The sequence below is a fragment of the Bombus bifarius genome, unplaced genomic scaffold, assembly GCF_011952205.1.
Source record: "Bombus bifarius isolate JDL3187 unplaced genomic scaffold, Bbif_JDL3187 scf7180000008000, whole genome shotgun sequence".
NCBI classification, from domain to species: domain Eukaryota; kingdom Metazoa; phylum Arthropoda; class Insecta; order Hymenoptera; family Apidae; genus Bombus; species Bombus bifarius.
Genome location: NW_022884379.1, coordinates 790,849 through 810,835, shown reverse-complemented (window position 1 = coordinate 810,835; position 19,987 = coordinate 790,849). Strand labels below are relative to the sequence as shown.

At 30.7% G+C, this 19,987-nt stretch overlaps 3 protein-coding genes across 7 annotated transcripts in view; 2 read left to right on the top strand and 1 right to left on the bottom strand.

Annotated features, from left to right (window-relative positions):
* Window positions 1-178: 178 nt before the first annotated feature.
* LOC117206225 lies at window positions 179-2,578 on the top strand. The gene is made up of 4 exons (XM_033445365.1): window positions 179-336; window positions 1,019-1,208; window positions 1,507-1,721; window positions 2,204-2,578. Exons 1-4 carry the CDS (start codon window positions 322-324, stop codon window positions 2,360-2,362), a joined length of 579 nt encoding a protein of 192 aa, XP_033301256.1. The 5' UTR covers window positions 179-321; the 3' UTR covers window positions 2,363-2,578.
* Window positions 2,579-3,231: 653 nt separating this feature from the next.
* LOC117206222 lies at window positions 3,232-8,691 on the top strand. The gene is made up of 4 exons (XM_033445359.1): window positions 3,232-3,455; window positions 3,538-3,684; window positions 4,166-4,231; window positions 4,302-8,691. Exons 1-4 carry the CDS (start codon window positions 3,318-3,320, stop codon window positions 7,050-7,052), a joined length of 3,102 nt encoding a protein of 1,033 aa, XP_033301250.1. The 5' UTR covers window positions 3,232-3,317; the 3' UTR covers window positions 7,053-8,691.
* Window positions 8,692-9,206: 515 nt separating this feature from the next.
* Window positions 9,207-19,987, bottom strand: part of LOC117206223 (protein kinase C and casein kinase substrate in neurons protein 1) — a 58,821-nt gene continuing 48,040 nt past the window's right edge. For 2 of the 5 annotated variants that reach the window (XM_033445360.1, XM_033445361.1), the window contains exons 2-10: window positions 19,273-19,664; window positions 18,793-18,981; window positions 16,668-16,688; window positions 13,982-14,208; window positions 13,604-13,724; window positions 12,964-13,074; window positions 10,628-10,794; window positions 10,060-10,220; window positions 9,207-9,883 (exon numbers count right to left, since the gene is read on the bottom strand). In XM_033445360.1, coding sequence (XP_033301251.1) covers window positions 9,771-9,883; window positions 10,060-10,220; window positions 10,628-10,794; window positions 12,964-13,074; window positions 13,604-13,724; window positions 13,982-14,208; window positions 16,668-16,688; window positions 18,793-18,981; window positions 19,273-19,635 — 1,473 coding nt within the window. In that variant the 5' untranslated portion in view covers window positions 19,636-19,664 and the 3' untranslated portion in view covers window positions 9,207-9,770. Of the gene's footprint in view, window positions 9,884-10,059; window positions 10,221-10,627; window positions 10,795-12,963; window positions 13,075-13,603; window positions 13,725-13,981; window positions 14,209-15,955; window positions 15,968-16,667; window positions 16,689-18,792; window positions 18,982-19,272; window positions 19,665-19,987 lie in introns of all 5 variants that reach the window. The other 3 variants (XM_033445362.1, XM_033445364.1, XM_033445363.1) reach the window with 3 other exon arrangements.

Genomic DNA, 19,987 nt, shown 5'->3' with positions numbered 1-19,987 from the left:
AGAATTTTATTCAGATATAATTATTTGGTAATTTCAATAAAATCTCTTTTTTTACATAATTTTCATTGAAAATTAAAGCAAAAATTGATAACAGATTCGATCTAGAGATGTTTAACGTATTACAACACGTTATAATACCCGCATTAATTATTTTACTACGAAAAGGAATGTTTACTATGTTCGAAGAAGCGCCAATATTAAAACAGGCTTAACACGTATTGCCTCCACCTTTTCGTTAGTTTCTTATATTACTTTCACTGGCAGAGTATCTCAGTTTATGTCGATTCGTCTATACGAAAGTGTCGACTCATAGCAGCCAAGATGAGAAATCTAATGGTATGTACATCAATTTCACCATATTTAATATCATCATCGTTTAATCCATATCAATATCGTTATATAATTCTTCGTAATATTTTAATCGCGCCATTATATCTCAATTTTTATTAACTAAAGCATCAATTAATTTCAACGTATTTTAAATAAGTTTCGTTTCATTCAGTAAAACATTTGATACGTGAAATTTAAAAAAATAACTAAAATTTAAGAATAGAAATAATAAATACTGTTACATCGCGTGTTTATTTGTTTGTTGAAGTTATTATTCCTGATTCCGTAATCAGTTTGGTATTTATGTACTTCGTACGCAGGTTTCATCTTTCATCATCTGGACATATGATTATTGATTTATTCGTTTCTTATTATTTCACATAATTACAATTATTGATTAGTTTTTTATTTTCTAATTTTTATATCTCTATAAATATTGTCTATGAACTTAAAATAGAAAGAATTACTAATGAATATATATACATATATATATATATATACATATATATTCTTCATATTCTCTTTAACTAAATTGGTAAATCTATTGATAATTTAAAACATTCATGTAATAAACTAAATTCATAATTGTTACTCAATTGTAATTGTACAAAAGTGACGTCAACTTGTATTACATTCGATTAACTGGTCGGTGTACATAGCTAATTAGATTACTATACTTTCGAATCAGATCGCAATCGTTCTGATTAGCCCCTGCCTGGGGGACGTATCGCATCTTTTGTCAGAATATTCTACGACGACTACAACTACTCCACCACCGCCTCCTAGACCTTACAGTTTTCAATACCAGGCGGGACGATATCCTGGAAACATTGATCGTGTTCATCAAGAGAGTGGAGATGGCGCTGGACATGTTCAAGGTAATTCAATGCTTCTTATGAAATCATTATTACAGGTTATAATTAGACTATGGATTTTCATGCATTTATGCGGAATTTAAAGACATAAAAATACACAGAATGCATATAATATATGAAGATATATAAGATATTTACATATTTATTTAACTTCTGTCTTGTGTTTATTGTTTTACATAAAAATAATTTTATTCGTATTTGTAATCTTGTTTGTATTTAGGACAAATATCGACAAATAATATATATTCAATTTATAAACTGTCTTTATTATATAAATAAATTTTAATTGTTTATATTTTAGGCTCTTATTCCTTCATCCATCCCAAGCATAAAATACGAACGGTTCAATATGCTGCTGATGAAAGTGGATTTCACGCATCTTTAATAAATTATGAAGATACTATCGCCCAACCTATCGATTCTGAAGCTGTGAGACTCGCGAAGGAAAAACATTTTCGATTATACCAGAAAATTGCCGAGTCAAATGCTCATGGCGTCCCAGTCAATCTACCACGGGTAATAAACATTTAATTGTGTCTTTTAACAAACAGTAATAATTAAATTCTATGATTGTTTAATTATTAGTTAGCTGAAGGATTATTACCTGGTCTGGATACTACGCATTTACTATTTATTATTCCTTATTAAATGTGTCGTTTTTTCAAACCATTGAGATGTAAAAGAATCAAATTAAGATTTGAAATTATTGATAAATTGAATTGTAAATATATCATTAATGAAAAAGCATGATGCGTTGATGATGGATATATCGAAAGATCCAAAGTACAGTGTAAGACAATTTTTTACCTAGATTACGGTTCTTAATTATATTTATAAAAATATGAATTTTTACATAGATACCCGCAGTCCAATAATAATTCTATCCAAGTTTCTTTTATCAGTCGTGAACAAATATACTCGATTGAGGCTTAATTTTATTGCTAGAGAAGATTCGGTACGGTAGCTTTCACCTGATGATCGTGTATAACATCTTACAGGATTCGGCGAGTGTGGGGAGAGCGAAGGACAGACATATTCAACTCTACCAGAAGATAGCCGAGGAGCATGCAGCAATTGCAAATCAAAGAGAGGCAGCACGATTAGCTTACGAAGCTACTTCTGTAGTAAACGATGTAAATCCTGACCATGCGTATTAAACATATTATACTTGTTGACGAAAATGATTTTAAAAACACGATGACATCGAGTATTACTTTAAATGATCACTTTTAATGCTATTACGAAGAATTATGAAAAATGAAAGTTCATTTAATATTGAAGAATGAACTTAATACTCAAGAATCTAGATTTAAGATTTAATGTACAGTTTATTTAATTTAATTAAATTACAAATTTTAACCGCTCAATAATAATGTATGTTTATCATTATGTATGTTCTGCATCTCAGATAATATGAATGAAATCTTGAGAATTTAATGTATTTAAAAGTTTGTTGGGAATAACGTTAATCTCGTATGTTTTAATTTGTTAACATTTGTTATTGTAACATTAGATCAATTACAATTAAAATATGAATGCCTCTACAATACTTTTTTATCCTAAAACAGAAAAATCTTCAAAAAAACTTTCTCGAAAAATCGTACACCTTGCATCAATTCAAGTAACGATCCACCTTTACCAGAAGATGGCACACCAAGGGTGCATGAAAAGGTAGTTGCGACCACGATCGTATAAGCTCTATAAGTATACATTTATACATATATACTGTAAATACATAACAGGTCTGACAACTTCCGTGTTAAGGGAAAGGCACTTAGCGACCAAAAAATGTTTCACAAGTAAGGTGCTCCAATCGATTTGTTAGAGTTTGTATCTGCTTCGTCGTGTAGCGCGATCCTGTTTTTAACATGTTTATATACATTAATTAAATATATTTAAACTACGTACACTAAAATAACTAGACATGAATTTTCGCGGGATTTTTCGCAACGATTCGTGAGTCATGAACATATCATGAATAGTTTTATTTCGATATATATTTCGATCTATCGATATTACAACCGCCGTAGTTCACTCGTAACATGTTCACAGTGTTCCGTATCAATACAGATACGCATAATCATATTTTGTATTTTGGAAAAGTCGAGCAAAATGTCGAGAAAACGTAAATTATCAACTATAAAAGAAAGATGTCGTATTTGCCTCATTGACCATGGATGTATGAAAAATTTATTCGATGAAGTTCTACAATCAAAACTAAATGATCTGAGTAAATGTACTTCTATCAATGTATGTTTACACCATCTTTTTAATTTTTGTAATTAATTCTATACTTGTTTGTGTCTTATAATGGATCTTCTTTTCTTTTTAGATTAAGGAAGAACATGGAATGCCAGGTATTATTTGTCATATATGCCTCTACAAATTGGAAATGTGGAATGAGTTTAAGGAACAGTTTATACGATCAAATCAAATGTTGTTAAGTCAGTTGGAACTCATAGAATCTTCTGATAATGATGTAAGATTATTTAGTGTAAACATTAAACTTTTAATTATATATATTTAGACATATTTAAGAATATAATGGTATAAAGCATAAGGTTAATTTCACTATTAATGTCCATAAGGTAATGTTCTGCATGTATTATTATAAAAAACTGATTATATTTCTTTGTATTATGGTAAAAATAAAACTGTAACTTAATTAGTTAGGAAACTACAGGTACAAAATACGTGCCAAAATACAAATTCTCAAAATTTTGATTTACATCATTATAATATTTATTTATAGAATGTTTCAAGATTTGGTGGTTCAACTTTGTCAGTATATTCCATGAATTTAAATACAAAGAAAGTGTTATGTATAAAGACTTGTAAAATATGCTGACAAAGTTTTACATTTAAATTATGATATCCTATATAAAATAATATTCTCTTACATATGTCTATTAAAATAATGTTTCACAGCTTTATAATTTTGTTATAACTTTAATTTAAAGACCATAAAATCATGCAATAACTTGCATCAAAGTGGAGAAGACAGTCTCTCTGATACTTTTGATAAGGTAGTACTAATTGTAATAACACATTTCTTTTAATTAATCACATACAATTTCATAAGAAAATTTATTCCAGAAAAGAACAAAATTGGATGTGCCACCATTAATACCTTTACAGTTTACGAATACAGGAAACATAACAAATCAAACGATGCTAAAGGATATGTATATATCTGAAGATGACGTTACATCTTCGAAAGACTCTTCGCAAAAAGCTCATGATGCTTCCAATGATGATAAATGTAAAAATGACGAAGAGCAAGAAAATAAAGGTAATATTCAATTAAAACCAACCTTAGTTCCAATGAAGGTCAAGCCATTAATTGGGAGGCGTAATATAACTGAACGAAGGAAAGCATCGACCAAAAGATGGGTTGCAAGAAAAAAGGCACTCCTTGCAGCAACAGGAGAAACTGTTTCAGATACAGATTCTATGGCTTCAGACGATACACAGCTATCACCAGTACAGAAAGCAAGAGCAAAAACAAATATGGATAAAGAACTTGAAAAGCAAAGAAGATTGGTCAAAGTGTTAGAGAACTTGCAAAACACTTTGGCAGATAAATATGAACATGATAGAAATGATTTTGTGAGTTTAGACAGTGATACGGATACACATAAGACAAGATCTCTTAAAGACATAAATTCTGATGGTTCTTTAACTGGAGGAAAAAATATATCTGCCAAAGAAAGTATTAAACAAAATGAAGCAAAGAAAGATACATTTTTCGAAGAGAAAGAAATTCTTCCTAATTCACAGCCAGAAAAAGTTGTTAAAAAGAAATCGCAGAAGAAAAATGAAACGGAAATAACCGAAGATACATTTACACCATATTCAGTAAAATCAGAATTAGAAATTGAAGATGCTACGTATATTGTTACATCTACATTAATGCTCGCTGGGCCTCATTATTTAAATAAAGCAAATTTAAATACTTTGTCAAAGGAATCTAAAGATGGTAGTATTGAACAAAATTCTCAAGAGAAAAATACCGATATTATCGATGCTGTGCAACTTCGTAGGATAAATCCAATTCCAATAGATGTTAATAATAAAAAATGTGTCGAAAGATGTTTGAATATAGAAGTAGAGGGAACAGAGATAGAAGCATTAAAACGCATACAAGTTGAATTAGCAAGTTTTGTAGAGAAAGAAATGAAATACAGATTATTTGGAATGAGTAATGATAGTATAAGAAGAGATAAGATAGGAAATGACTATAAAACTTCGTATCAAACTCTAGATCAACAGTTGAAAACTATAATAGAAAAGACTATAAAGAAAAATTTCGAATCGTCTATGATAAGAAGTTGTGGCACTGATCTTAATTCATATTCTCAACAATTTGGGACAGTCTCTCCAATGTTTGTAAAGGAGGCAATGAATTCTAAAAAGTACCAACCAAAAGTCATATTAAAACGTTTGAACATTACAAAAGAAAGTAAACTCTACAATATTAATAATATGCATGTTTTAATTAAGCGTACAGTTAAGAGCAATCTTGGTGGACCATTTAGTATGGTTTCTCATAAAAGACAAAGTGTACTACCAATAAGATATAATGATTATAATACTTCTGCTTTGGATTCTGACTCATATTTATCAGATGAAACTTCTGAAACATTTAAAACTGATAATAATGTACAAAAGTCACAAGAAAATAAAGAACAAAATAGTGTCGTAAAACAGATAGATGAATCGAAAGTTGCGGATTCTAATAATACTAAAAATGAACATCAAATAGAAATTCAAGAAAATATTTTTAAAATTACTTCATCACATAGTGAAAAACATATATGTGGTGTATGTGATCAATCATTTGCTAATCGTAGTGATGCTATTACACATGTTCGTATGCATAAAACAGAAACCACTATATTGCGACATAATAAGCACAAAATGATGCGATGTAAAAGATGTCATGAAATAGTAGAAGCTAGATTCGTAAAAGCTCATGTATGTAAATCTACAAAACAATACATTCACAAATGTTATGTATGCAATTCTACATTTCGAACTGAGAAACTGTTGGTACGCCATTTAGAAAGTCATGATCAGTCTGAATTTAATATAGAAAACATAACAAAAGGAGAATCTCAAAAGTTAACAAATACAAACACATCACAGAATTCTAAAGGCACAGTATACTCAAAGTCAGATAAACTTTTGAAAGTAGAGAATAATCGAATTATGAAGTTAGAGAATTCTAGGACAGGAATAAGTATTGAGAAAATAGGAGCAACCAAAGGAAGAGGAGATACTGTGTCAGGAGCAGAGAAACTAAAGGAAACGTATACTTGTTTCGTATGTGACAAAATTTTTACAGATGAGGAAATATTAAAAGATCATTTACAAAAGCATTGTGATGATATGAGCGAGGGTGATCAAAGTCCTGGCAAAGAGCAGTATCAATGTGCAATCTGTGGGGACTCATTAGAATCTGAGGATGCATTGGAAGCACACGTTGAAAAACATTTGTTTGATGAAGAGGATGATAATCCCAATCTTATTAGTATTGGCAGTGAAAATGATAAGTCAAAGGATGAAATCTATCAATGTCTGCAATGTACAGAAGTGTTTAATTCAGAGATGTTACTAGAAATGCATATGCAAGCTCATGAAGAAGAAGCTGCAATAGCAGAATGGGAGAAACAAGGAATAAAAACTTATGAATTTCAGTGTATGATTTGTGATGAACTTTTTGAAACAGAAGAGGATTTATCGGAACATTTAGATATACATAATGAAACTACGCATGTTTGTCAATTATGTGATAAACCATTTTTCAGTCTTGAAGACTTACAGAAACATGTTGCAACTCATTAATTTAATTACTCCAATTACTTTAATTATTCTTCACATAGACTGAGAATTCCGATGTTTCTACATTAATTACTTACTACATATAATGTATGCAATGACTCTTGAATTTTTAATTTATACTGTAATCAACAAAATTTTGTTCACTGATATAGTATATATAAACATGTATAATAGTATACAAATATATTGGAACTTAAGGATAGGTTTCTAAGTGCATATTTATGTTGCATCCATTTTGATACTTATTGAATTCTGTTCCACTTCATCTGTAAGTAATGTTTAACTTTTTCTGCATTAATGGATCTGCAGATGTTCATATAATTTAGAATCATCGAAATTAAATGTAAACAATATGGTTATTTATAAATTAAACGTAGGGATTTTGATTATGATAATTTAGTGTATAATATTATTCACAAGCTATAAAATATTCCTTGACTTATATGTACATATACTACACAATGAATAGACGATATTTCATATGTTAGTGTCGATATACATATATATATAATATCGATATATATTACACGTATGTTATATATATCGCATATAATTTGTTTTTTAACATATAACGAATTATAATATCAAAGCTAATCCATAATACTTATCATAGATTAGAACCAGGAGCGATTAAATGAACTTGTGTAAAAATTGTAATCTGTTTCGTTCAATGAAATTTAATATGTATGAAGTTTAATGACTATCCAAATATATGTTTTTACACACCATAATGTTATACAATAATTTTTTTCTTGAAACAATTTTCACTCAACTGATATACATTTTTAATAGTTTTGGCCAAAACCATGATTATTAAATTCAGTTTCGCAGTTAACACACGAATTTATCATACCACAGTTGTTTGTAAACTTAATTGGCGTTTATGAAAATGTATCGACGCATCGTTATGATATTTGTAAGTGAAAATAGATGCTGCATCATGTATTATGTAATATTTCGTATATATGCTATTTATTAAGTTATACATAATAAATTTTATACACAAACTATAATCTATTTAACAACATCATGGAATCGCGAACACTCTTTACAGAAAATAATTTGGAGGACTAATGATGTAAACAATTACAAAAATCAGTCGCTGGCTGAATTGTAAATGTTATTATACTCTACTATATTTACATAAATATTGTGTATAGTAACACGTTATTTACTCGTGACGAATAACTAGCATTTATCACTATATACCATGAAAACTTGACTTGACTTGAAGTTGATTCTCCTGCGCGCATTATAAAATAAAAGAATATTTAAATAACAAATGACTTCGTTAATACTAACTCTCAAATTTGTCTCGTCATATAGAAAATTATAAATGCTTTTTTTCTCAAACCATATAAATCTACAGTTCGTTCAATTTCATAATCACTCCGCACCATTGTTCTCAATATTAACTTAAACACGTGTTTCTATACTACAAATATTTCCTGAAAGCATATATTCGTGAAGGTACATCGATTAACTTAATAGCAGGTAATTTGTTACGAAAGCACATATCTAACAATCAAAATTTTGCGCTTTCATTTCCATACTTCTTCAATTGTGTTACATCTATCAGAAAATGGATAATGATTATATGAAATACCTTCAGTATTATATATTTCGTTTTATATAAAATTTTTCGTTCAATTAAAAAAGATATTATGACTTTATTCTCATAAATGATCAACATTGCTTCAATATAAGAAATTATGTACAAAAAAGCACATTAACCAATGACGAAAACTTCTCATTATAATCTTTTATAACGTGAATATTCTCATAATATTATAATTTTTAATTTATTTTATTTTTTATATATAAATAATTCTCGTCCCTTCATTTTTTTTTCTCAACATTAGAATATTGTAATTATTAAAAAAAAAGGAAAAACAATAAAGAAAAAGATTGGACAATTCTGGGTCCCAAATTTTATTTGCCTGGTACGTCTTACGTACGTATTCAAGTGTTTTCTTTTTTCACTTTCTCATCATAAAATCTCAACTTCGCTAAACAATTGTAACTTTACATACCGTTTATATTCTTAAAGCTATTATATACAACGATACCATTCGAAAAGAATAGGTTTTAATAGTATCATTTGAATAACAATAAATTAAATATACTTTTCGTCGCGCTAGCCAAAATATTTCATAGCAACAATGCTAATAATGAGTCGAAAAATGTTTTGAAATTGTACAGTATCTCAAAAATCTAAACTTATAATATACTCGTGGTGTATGTGTATCCATCTTATCGTTTAGCGCTAATTTATATAGATGGATATAGAGAACCCTAACTATCTATGGAAACCAATTACCCATTAGGAGTAAAAGTTTCGTTTTTTAAATTCTATCGTATCGACCCTACATCGATCTGAGAAATAGAATGAAGTAGATGTATGCATTTTTTCCCTTTTCACTCTTATAACAGTTTTCTTTGAATTTCAATTGTAACATCGAGCCGTAAGATTTTATAATCTTTCTCGTCTTTTTCAACGCTCATTATATATCACACAAAATGAACGATCCCTAATATAGAGTCTCATGTAATTATTATTTAACGACATTTACAAATTTTCTTATTATTTTTTCAACGAACTCGCTATTTCGTAAAGAAATAAACAACAAAATAAAAATTTCGTTCCTTTCCTTTGCTTTCGTATGCGTTACGTGTTAAGTAACTAACAATGTTCATGTAATTTGGCATTATGTGGTAGTTTTACGGAGACACAAGTTCTACGTAGTTTGCTGGATAGAGACCCACTCTACCGTCTTTTCGTCCTTTACACCATCCTTGCTCGTCTTCGTCTTCTAATTTATCGAATACATCGCCTAAATTTTAAATGAAAATTTAAAAATTATTTAAATCGTATTGTATATACATGCATATAGGGTGGTCCATTTAATTGGACCAGCTAAGAGCTAGGTCGGTTCTATATAATAAAATGCTTAAATATGTACTGTGATTTCATAATACGTATATGTTGTATATATAGTTTATATAATACCTTGCTTAAAACTAAGTTCATCAGCTTCGGCTCCTTCGTAATCATATAACGCGCGTACAAGAACACCTGGTTCTCCATTATCTACCAATGGTTCGCCACTGTCTTCATCCCATTCTTCTTCCTCAAATGGATTTGATTCTTGCTTAACGTTTGTACCATTACTGTGGAGAGAAAAATTTCCAATTTTTATTCATATTGATACACTAGCTTTGTTTATGTCTATATACTTATACAGGTGTACTAACATATAAAACAATATAAATTAAAAAATCCTATAATTAAATCTGTGTAATTAAAATTCCATCATTTAATAACAAATTTTTAATAGTGGCTATTTGTGAAATATAAAGCAGTATAAAAATGTAAATTCTAGGATTTAATAAGATTTTTCTAATAGTGAATTATTATTATTATTAGAGAATAGTAAAAGTTTAGAAATACACACATAGTTTTGAAGATCTTCAATTTAACGAATAGAAGACGAAGTTTTTTGTATTTAAAACAGAGAAATCGAATTAACCATATTATTATTATTAATTCTTATTATGAAATTATTTTGAATGCTCACGTCATCGTGGAGGTCCTGTTTACAGCATTACCATCATGATTGTTTTTCTCTGAAGAGTGTTTGCTGGAATTCATCGTGTCGGTTTTGCTATCCCCATGGCCTCCATCTGTTGATATTACCCGGGAACTGGGCTTCGATTTTGATTTGTTATTAACTGGTGGGTACTCCTACGTTAATGAAAGATCATTATATTTATTACATCATTGTATATACATCACACTATAAAATTTAAAGTTACATTTGTGTATATATATATATATATATAATTTTATAGTTTAAATATGTATATTAAATATTTATAATGTTATCTAAATCATGCGTGCAACCAATTATAGTATATCTAGAAATTTTTCATCTCTGTACCGACTCACGAAAGTATTTGAACATTTACCATAGAAAATTTTTATGTTCGGATTGTGTTTGTTATGTAAACCATTTTGAACTTTCATTAATACAGTAATAAGAGACGATTACCACGATCGTATTAATTTTGAAATGAATTTAAAAATGCATATAGAATTTGTGTCTGTTCTTTTGACACATCTTACTGACACATTATGGTAGGTCATCGGTTCGATTATTTGTGACAAATTATGACAAATTGTGACATTGTGACGTTTATCAGCATACTACTTTGTTTACTATGATACTTTCATGATCTCTGCGAAATATATATTTGCGCATTGTACATGCATATAATTGTACGAAATGTCTTTTAATTTTTACATATACTTTCGAGATTCATTTTAAACTTTATCAATGAGAGCCAATAAAATTTCACGATGTCTCGTACAATACATATAATATATTCATAAACGGTGTTTGAATACTTTCGTCAGGCTATGTGTATCTATTAATTATTTAATATGATAAGCACATATATACAATTATAATACCTGTTTGCAGTATTTTTAATTTGTTATTTTTAAGCTTAAGAGTATAAGCTTCACATATGATAAAAATTTATTATCATGTTATAAAAAGTTGTATCATAATAAAAAAAAAAGAAGTGGTATAATTTAAGATGAAACGAAAACGAACGTGTTGGAATGGAATGAAGTTAAATTGCGTCGCACAGGTACCTATTACCTACAAAGATCGTTGTCATACATCATGCGGTAACGAATGTGGCAATATACGTATTCGTTGTTACAATGGATGAACGTAATTCACACTTACGGCTGTGACAATTTTTTCGTGCGAATTAACTGTGCGCATGATTTCTGGTTGCAAGCATGTTTATTTTAACGCTTCGTCTCTCTATATAATAATAATAAATAAATACGTATACTAATGATCGTGTTTGTTAAACGTGCGAGTAAATATAGAGCGAATTTACTATACAGGTCTGACATTCATAAATGTGTTTAATACAGGTATTCTTCAATGGACGAATCAAAATAACTAAATCAATTAGCAGAAATTATGTAGTATCACAAGAGATCATTATGCAGTTATGTAAATTTAAATATGAATGTCCAATTTCATAATTGTATGTTTTTCTAATGTTTTCTCCATTTTATTACGAATTTTTGGAGATCCAAATTACAAGCCTAAACATTAAAAAAAATCCTATACATATGAATCTTGTGTATTTTTATATATTTGTTTATACTATAGTTCGGATATTTTATATATTTTGTGTATTTGTACACCTTTAAATTTCTTACAAATGAATAAACATTTACAATATTGGAATTTCTTTTGTATTTTGACACGCGGTATCAGTTTGCTGGTCTTACTCATTTACGATCGCCTGCATAATGGATGCACGTTCGATTCGCGTCATCGGCATGCATTATAAATAGATAAAGAGATTTGAAACGACCTTGCTGACATTACACCGCTAGATCTTTACGATCATCTGGATATTTTCATTACACTTCTTAGAAAGCGTCGACATGGTTTAATAAAATTCTTTTTACAGAGGAGACAAGGAAGAAACGTGTAACTTCAAGTAAATTCAAATGACATCTTCCTCGGTTAACGTATTAATCTTATTGCAAATTCGCTCCAGAATCGAACAGTGGAAACATGCTCGGCGTGTATTCGCGATATAGATCTGCGATCACGTGCAAAAACAAGCGCATAGCGGGTTACGGTTAATTCAGTTAAGTTAGGCGAGCCAGAAGCTGAAAAAGGAAACCCATCCTCGGTGACCTCGTCGTGTTTGCCTGTTACGACACTATTTCGTGGTTCTTGATCAGTAAAAAAAGTTCATTTTCTTTTTTCTATGTGCGTATACGTATATGTATTTGTGTGAATCTTCGCTCATTGAGTAGCATGTGAACGAAGAATAAGCAAATGGATAAGTGTAAAACGTAACAAAACTTTACATGCACATCCTCGCCGACCGGGCGTTGATTGATGAGCGTGATGGAGCCAGCCGGAAGAGCCTCCTTCGATTTTGAGCCCTTGGTGATGTCACGGAACTCCTCTGTGTAGTCCTGCGTAATAGCAACGCCCAAAAAAAAAGAACAATCACATGCATGCATTCCAGAAAATATTTCAATCTCAGGGGATATATTTCATTTTTGTATTTCTTTCTTTCTTTGATTGGAAGCTTTGAGAGAAATTCGATACTATGCTACACAGAGTGCCTCAATCTTTTTCCAATAAAAAGATGCCTATGAGCGGTATTTAACGAATAAAAATAAGAAGCTCATAATAATTGCTGTCTTTAGAAGTTATAACAGACACACGAAATAACGACAGGTTTGTTTCTCCATCGGTAGAGTATAGAAACAGATTGGCGATATTTATATTAATTCGAATGAAATACTACAGAATATCCAGACATACAGAATATAACTAATGGACGATATTAATGCAGTTATAAAAAGGAAAGAACAAGAACGATATTCAATACACGCTACGGCTATATTTTCTAACATCAGATCTTCAACCATCAGCAAGAGTTTACATGCGATGAGAAAGAATTATTGTAATGCGTATATTTGTATTTTGTCGACTTACCTCGAACTGTGGCCAATTCATCGCCATATTTACACCGTGATTGTTCGACCACCATTTCAGATCTTTTTCATGGTCCGCGTTGTTAACTGTATGATAGAATTCTTCGTATATTTGTGGAAGTCTGTAAACCAAATGAAATCAAATCTTTTGTTTTAAATTTCTTTCTAAAGAAATAAACTCACTTTATAATTTAGTAAATTTTGAAGATTTATAAAACACATGATTTAATACCTTTAAAGGTATTCGTAATGTAAATACTTGAAATAAATTATTCAATTCAAATGCTTCAAATACTTTTGCGAGTCATTGTACAACACACTCTCGAAAATAATAATTTTCATCGAAGAGTGTAAACAAAAGTAACAAAAAGTAATTTACATTGGATCCTGAGATATATTGAGACATTTGTGAATGCCGAAGAGAACATCCTTGAAGAATTGAAGCCGCTGCGCCTCCATTTCTTGACACTTTTCGAACACTTGTGTCATATCTTCCATGTATTTTGGGTTATACTGATTAATTTCTTGCAACGCAGCTTCATATTTTTCTTTCGCTTTTTGTACCTCTTCCTTCGTTTTCTGCACCCTATCCTGCATTTTCTTCACCTGTTAATTAGATAGAAGAAGACATACGATAAATACACAATTTTTAATTTAATAATTTCACCGTCTACATTGAAGGTAAAGATCTTGGTACAAACCCAACACGTTGGTAATCTAAAGAAAAATAACGAAGAGAAAATGTTCTTAATTTTATATCGAAGCGATTAATTAATATTGCATTATTATTGTTATAAGTGTCGAAACGTGTTCTGAATAATATTCTGTTATTTATCATAATAATTCCAATTCTTTACCCTCAAGCTTATCTAGCGCACTATCGAGATGGCAAAAAAATACCTTTGAAAAGGTAAGCGTGATTTCTATGTAGGTTTAGCAGTTACGTAACAAATACCTACAGGATTTACTAGTGCAATAAAGTCGTAACACAGTAAGTATTATAAGTATTGTAATAAAACAGATTGAGAAGTTTTTAGTTATTTATTGTATCGTGTATTTTGTATTTTGTAAGGTTTGTGTAGAAATACTGTATGGAGTAGTTTCTTCTGAATGTAGTTATGAATGAAGAGAAATAAAATTTATAAGTGAAATATTTATAAGAATATTTCGAAATTTGAGAAAAAAAGAGAATAGATATATCTGGCGTGAAAGAATGTAAAATGGGAGTTGTAGATACTGTAAGGAACTGTACAGAATATCTTTGAACTTGTTCTTTTTTCTAGTAACGCAACTACTACGAAGCTTGAAAAGCTTACATTATTGTTAGTCAGAATGCTATCTGGACTCATGCATAATAATGATTAGCGGTATTTTTTAGTTTTCTTACCTCATGGTACTCCTCAGAAACATTCTTTACAGTTCATTACAATACGATATGTAAGAGTAAGTCGTGTAAGCATAACTTCTTGTTGTGTAACATTTACATGTATAGATGTAAGAGTAAGAAGAAGAAGCGTATAATAAATAAAAAGAAATTTAAAAAATGAACATTTAATATATAATATGTAAAAACTTTAAAGTTTCACATTATATATATATATATATATATATATATATATATATATATATAGAATTAATAATTTGATTTTGAGAATGGAATAATTTAATAGATTGACTTATAGTTTCTTGGAAATTACAAATCTACAATTGAAGAAGGTAGGTAACTGGCCAAGCAATTAGAGCATAGTGGTTCACAAGATTTAAAAATTTATGCACAAAGGGGATAGAGAGAGCAAATTCTATGTTGAAACGTATTAGGCCGCTATAATTCACTTCTAAACAGAGATAACGAGCAATCATCGAGTAATTATCGAAGTAAATTGCAGAATTATATATGAAAGAATTCATGGATTTATAATTCTGTTCTATATGTATAATATTTGATTTCGCTAAAAGATAAATTGCAAAGTTTCTATTTAAAACTTTGCTTAATAGTGTTTTAATTCTTTCGTTACTTTCCGTCTATTCTTTACATCTTTTACTAATTGAAATACAAACATATGAGAATGTCATCTAGAATTTTGGTATAAACTTTACTCTTTAAATGATAAGCAATAAATTATTTATTGAATATAGATTTCAAATTTGTCAAGTTGTATAAAAATCTAAAAATTCAGTTTTCCAAATTTAGAATATTCTAGATAATATAGAAAAAATCTATTTTTTTCGAACTTTCATCTTGAATTATTTAAAAAATTGAATTTTGAATCTTAGAACAATAACCATTGAAAAGCTCGATGTTTACGTGATAAAATTATTACTCGGAAGAAAGCGTGAAACAGATTTTGCTTACCAGCAGAGCTTTCTGTAATGAAAAATGAGAGAATGTTAATTAAACATACATGCTGCATGCATTATTATTATACATACAAGCTGAACGTCTCCTATTTTAGATTTCCTAAAGGATTTTCGCATTCTGTGGCCCCATGCATCACATCCACAAACTGTCATCTAAAAACGTCGTTTTTTCAGAAGATCGCCTCTCGTTTGGCGATTTATCAAATTCATAACACTCGAGACGTAGAGTAACGTTTTTTCCAGATATTTTATTTCTATAAAAATATCATTTCAAAACAGGTTTCGAAATCTTCTTAAAAATAACAGAAAGTGATGCAACCCAAAATAAGGGAAAATAATTTTGTGCACTAACAAAATTCTACGATCTACTCTTGTTCATAAAATATTAAATATTTATTTTACTTAATATTTAATATTCAAAAAAATTATATTGTAAATATTTCGTGTAACTGTATTGTACGTAAAAATGGTTGAACATTAAATTTCACAATCAATATCTAATAATGCAGCTGAAAGATTTAACGAAGTTTACAGTCCACGACTGAAACGTGCAAGAAAAAAAGGATCATTCGGACACTCACGAAAAATTTGGAAGCGAAAAGACAGAGAGTACAAATATCGATAATTCTCAAGGACACAAGACAACACGACATGCAGATTTTCGATAAAAATTAAAACACGAGATGTTTTTTTTTTGTTTCACATACGTTTTCAGAGCCTCGGGCCATCTGAAAATAATACTTGCTAAAGAACAACAGTATCTACTTTTATATTCAGCCGCGATTGCGTAATCGAGATACATACTAAATGTTAGTATTACGCACATGTAAGTACACACTGTGTATCAGTACGTACGTATGCGTTATGTTTTGTCAAGAGTACCGTCGCTTCGAAGAGAGAAAAATTTGATTTTCGTAGAATTATACGTAATACCTTCTATATAGAACAACGGATGTATCTTCTATTTTATTTTTAAAAAAATATAATATGCTACTTAAAGTGGTTGGAGAATCGTTTTATGTCAAAAGATATCGCTTGTAAAATTCGTTTCTATCTTCCTCTCTCTCAGAGTAATTTATATATGTCGGATTTACATTAGAATTAGAGTTAGGGGCGTGAAATGAATCTTCGTTCGGACTACGCGATGTCGTTATGCAATAGAGAAGACATTGACTAGTGCAAATACGATTATTATAGAATTGGACAAGTAACCGTGGTAATCAGATACTCGAGAAACTAATGACAATGATCTTAGGTTCAATAACGAATCCGCGGTCAACGGGATGATGGATGAACATGCTCACAATATCTAAGTCGGACTCTTTGTTAAAACGTGGAATATCGATCGAGCGTACAGACACTAAGTATCTCGCTAATACGACCTCACGAGAGAATGACTTTCCGTCCCGGTGATACTTCAGAGGAAAACTATGATGGGTGTGTCTAAGGACACGAGATCATCGGATTCGTCGGGGATATCCTACGTTCGGAAAGTAAGGGAAACCGACGTTGCTGCTAATTGGTCAATCTCCATATCGGTGGTTAGAAAAAGATGCTACCCGCCCTCGAGGGAAAGTTGTTGGTGGGAGACGCCGTTCGTTGAAAAATAGGTCTCTCCTATCTTCCCGTAGTTGGGACAAAGACTGTTTGTCTGTTTGAAGGACTTTAGGTAACTAGATCTTAGATAACGGCTCTCGGGCTAGCTGATCACGTACTGTGGAGACGCGTCGGCATCTGGTAACCATCATATCCGAAGAATAGGATCCGCGAACCACGGGGCAGAAACCGTTGGAATGTTTACTGTCGCGTGCCGCTACAAATATTTTTTTTAAGTAGAGTTATAGAATTCTCCGTACCTTTGTTAGACAAAGCGTTCATCCCGTGACCGCGGCTACGTTCGGCGACTGGCTGTCACCTCGAGCCCAAGCTCACTATCACAAATCTCAAACAAATACAATCGGATCGAAAGACGACAATTGTTTAATTACGCCTATGATAGAATCTAGATTACGGTGTTAGGGGATTATCCCGAAGTTCCAAAGGGGAGGCTTCGATGTCCTTTCATCTCCGAAATATATACATATATATAAATATATATCTCCAACATTAGTGGAAGCGTTAATAGAAATTATACATATTTTAAATATTAGATTAGATGTAAGATAATTACGTCCTAATTTTTAGAATCGTTCGATTTAAATAGTGTGAAATTTCCATTAGTTCAACTTCGATTTCATCTCGTTTTGTTATCTAACAACAATCCAGGATATCCAGGAAAACGAAACACAGCGTAAAAGAATTTTAATTAAGAAAACTTTTCCTCGTTTTTAAAATGCAGATCGTCTAATAGATTGTTTAATGTAAACTTTTAATCAAATATGTAGATAATAAAAAAACTTTCTTCTTACTTAATTCCAAGTCATACAAGACTGGAGATTTTTCCAATAACTTATGCAATGACTTACTTCTACGGATATTCAAATAATTGTCACAAATTTAAAGATGAAAACACTGTACGTTGATTATGATTATTCATTTAATTACAAGTTTCCGTCGAACATGATTCTGAATAGTAAACAATTCTCTCAACCATTTGTTCAAGTGTCATAATTTTAATCGTTCTAACTTGAACGAAGCGTTCAAAGTACTCTGTTTTCTTCAATACATTACAATGAGTGGTCGAAAAGTACCTTTTGAAAGCGAACACGATGACAATCGCTGTGATTCAAATATGTAACGTAACGATTGCGCTAGTCGTCGATAACGTACGAGTGAGAATGATGTAACTGTTCATTACTGTAATCGACATAGAGAGGACGACTATCGTTTTACCTGGTCAGGGGAAAGCGAACTGTCCGCCGATGCGTTCCTTTCCATGTTCGCCGCGGTTCGTTCGGTTTTGCAGCTGTTGTGGTACTCGGACTTTGCTTTTTCAACCTTCTGCAAAAGCTTCGCCCATGGTTTCTGCGCCTTTTTGAACGCGTCCTCCATCTCCTTTCGCTCTTTCAACGTCATCATTGACTGCAATTTCGAACCACATCCAAGTGTGCAATTTATTAATTATTATGAAAACCTACGTGGGGAAAGAATTATTTGTAAAGATAGTAAAATAAAGATAAAACGGAGAAAGAAATGTGAAAGTTTAAGGTTAAATGTTGATTTATTCAACATTGTTCCAAAATACCGATCCACTAATCAAACATTTAACACAAAGAAAAAGCAAACGAAAAAAGAAAAGAAAGGGAAGAGAAAAGGAAACATAGACTTTCATCTCGATATGTCAGAGATTATTCACAAGAAAAGAGCACGTACTTTGTGATAGGTCTCTTTCTGCCACGTTTTCACTTGGTGAATGATGTCGTTACAGAGATTCTCTTTGACCCTGAGGTGGAGATCGCACAGCCTCTCCGATTCAACGAGAACTCCTTTCCAAGCAGCCTCGGTGGTTCCATATTCCGGTCCTTTTTCGATCTTGTCGTTCCAATTTTTCGACCAATTTTTCAACGCTTTCGCGTAACTTTTCTCAATCTCTGCTCTTTCTTGGACTAGAGCTATTAAACTGTCGCAGAGCTTATGGCCATCCTCGATCCTCTTGGTCGTTCGTTTATAGTTACCTGGCTCCCAGAAAGAGTCCGAGGTTGCTATCAGCATGTTGTCGTCGCTGTGATGTGACATCTTAGCCTAAGTCGAGAAATTCCTTTCACCTGTAATCAAGAATTAAATGAAAATATTATCATGGATATTCATTTGTATGGACAGAAATTATAATGAAATATAAATTAATAATTCATGACATGTATTGTGATTTGTTATTTATCATATTTATTATAGTATTTAGTTTATCGCGTGAAATATGAATTGAGTAATTATTAGACTGCGGATGTTTATGTATTTATGAAAAATTGTAATATGCAAATATATACGGAATATATAGAAGTATGCAAAATATAAGCAAGACATAAATACTCGTTTTAATATTTAAATATAATATTTAAGCGATTTTAATTACAATGCTTTATTCTGACCA

Coding starts and splice junctions, on each gene's coding strand:
- LOC117206222 (XM_033445359.1), top strand. CDS start 3,318: ATGTCGAGAAAACGTAAATTATCAACTATAAAAGAAAGATGTCGTATT. Junction 3,456..3,537: donor GTAAATGTACTTCTATCAAT/GTATGTTTACAC, acceptor TTTTCTTTTTAG/ATTAAGGAAGAACATGGAAT. Junction 4,232..4,301: donor TCTCTGATACTTTTGATAAG/GTAGTACTAATT, acceptor AATTTATTCCAG/AAAAGAACAAAATTGGATGT.
- LOC117206225 (XM_033445365.1), top strand. Junction 1,209..1,506: donor TGGCGCTGGACATGTTCAAG/GTAATTCAATGC, acceptor TTTATATTTTAG/GCTCTTATTCCTTCATCCAT. Junction 1,722..2,203: donor TCCCAGTCAATCTACCACGG/GTAATAAACATT, acceptor AACATCTTACAG/GATTCGGCGAGTGTGGGGAG.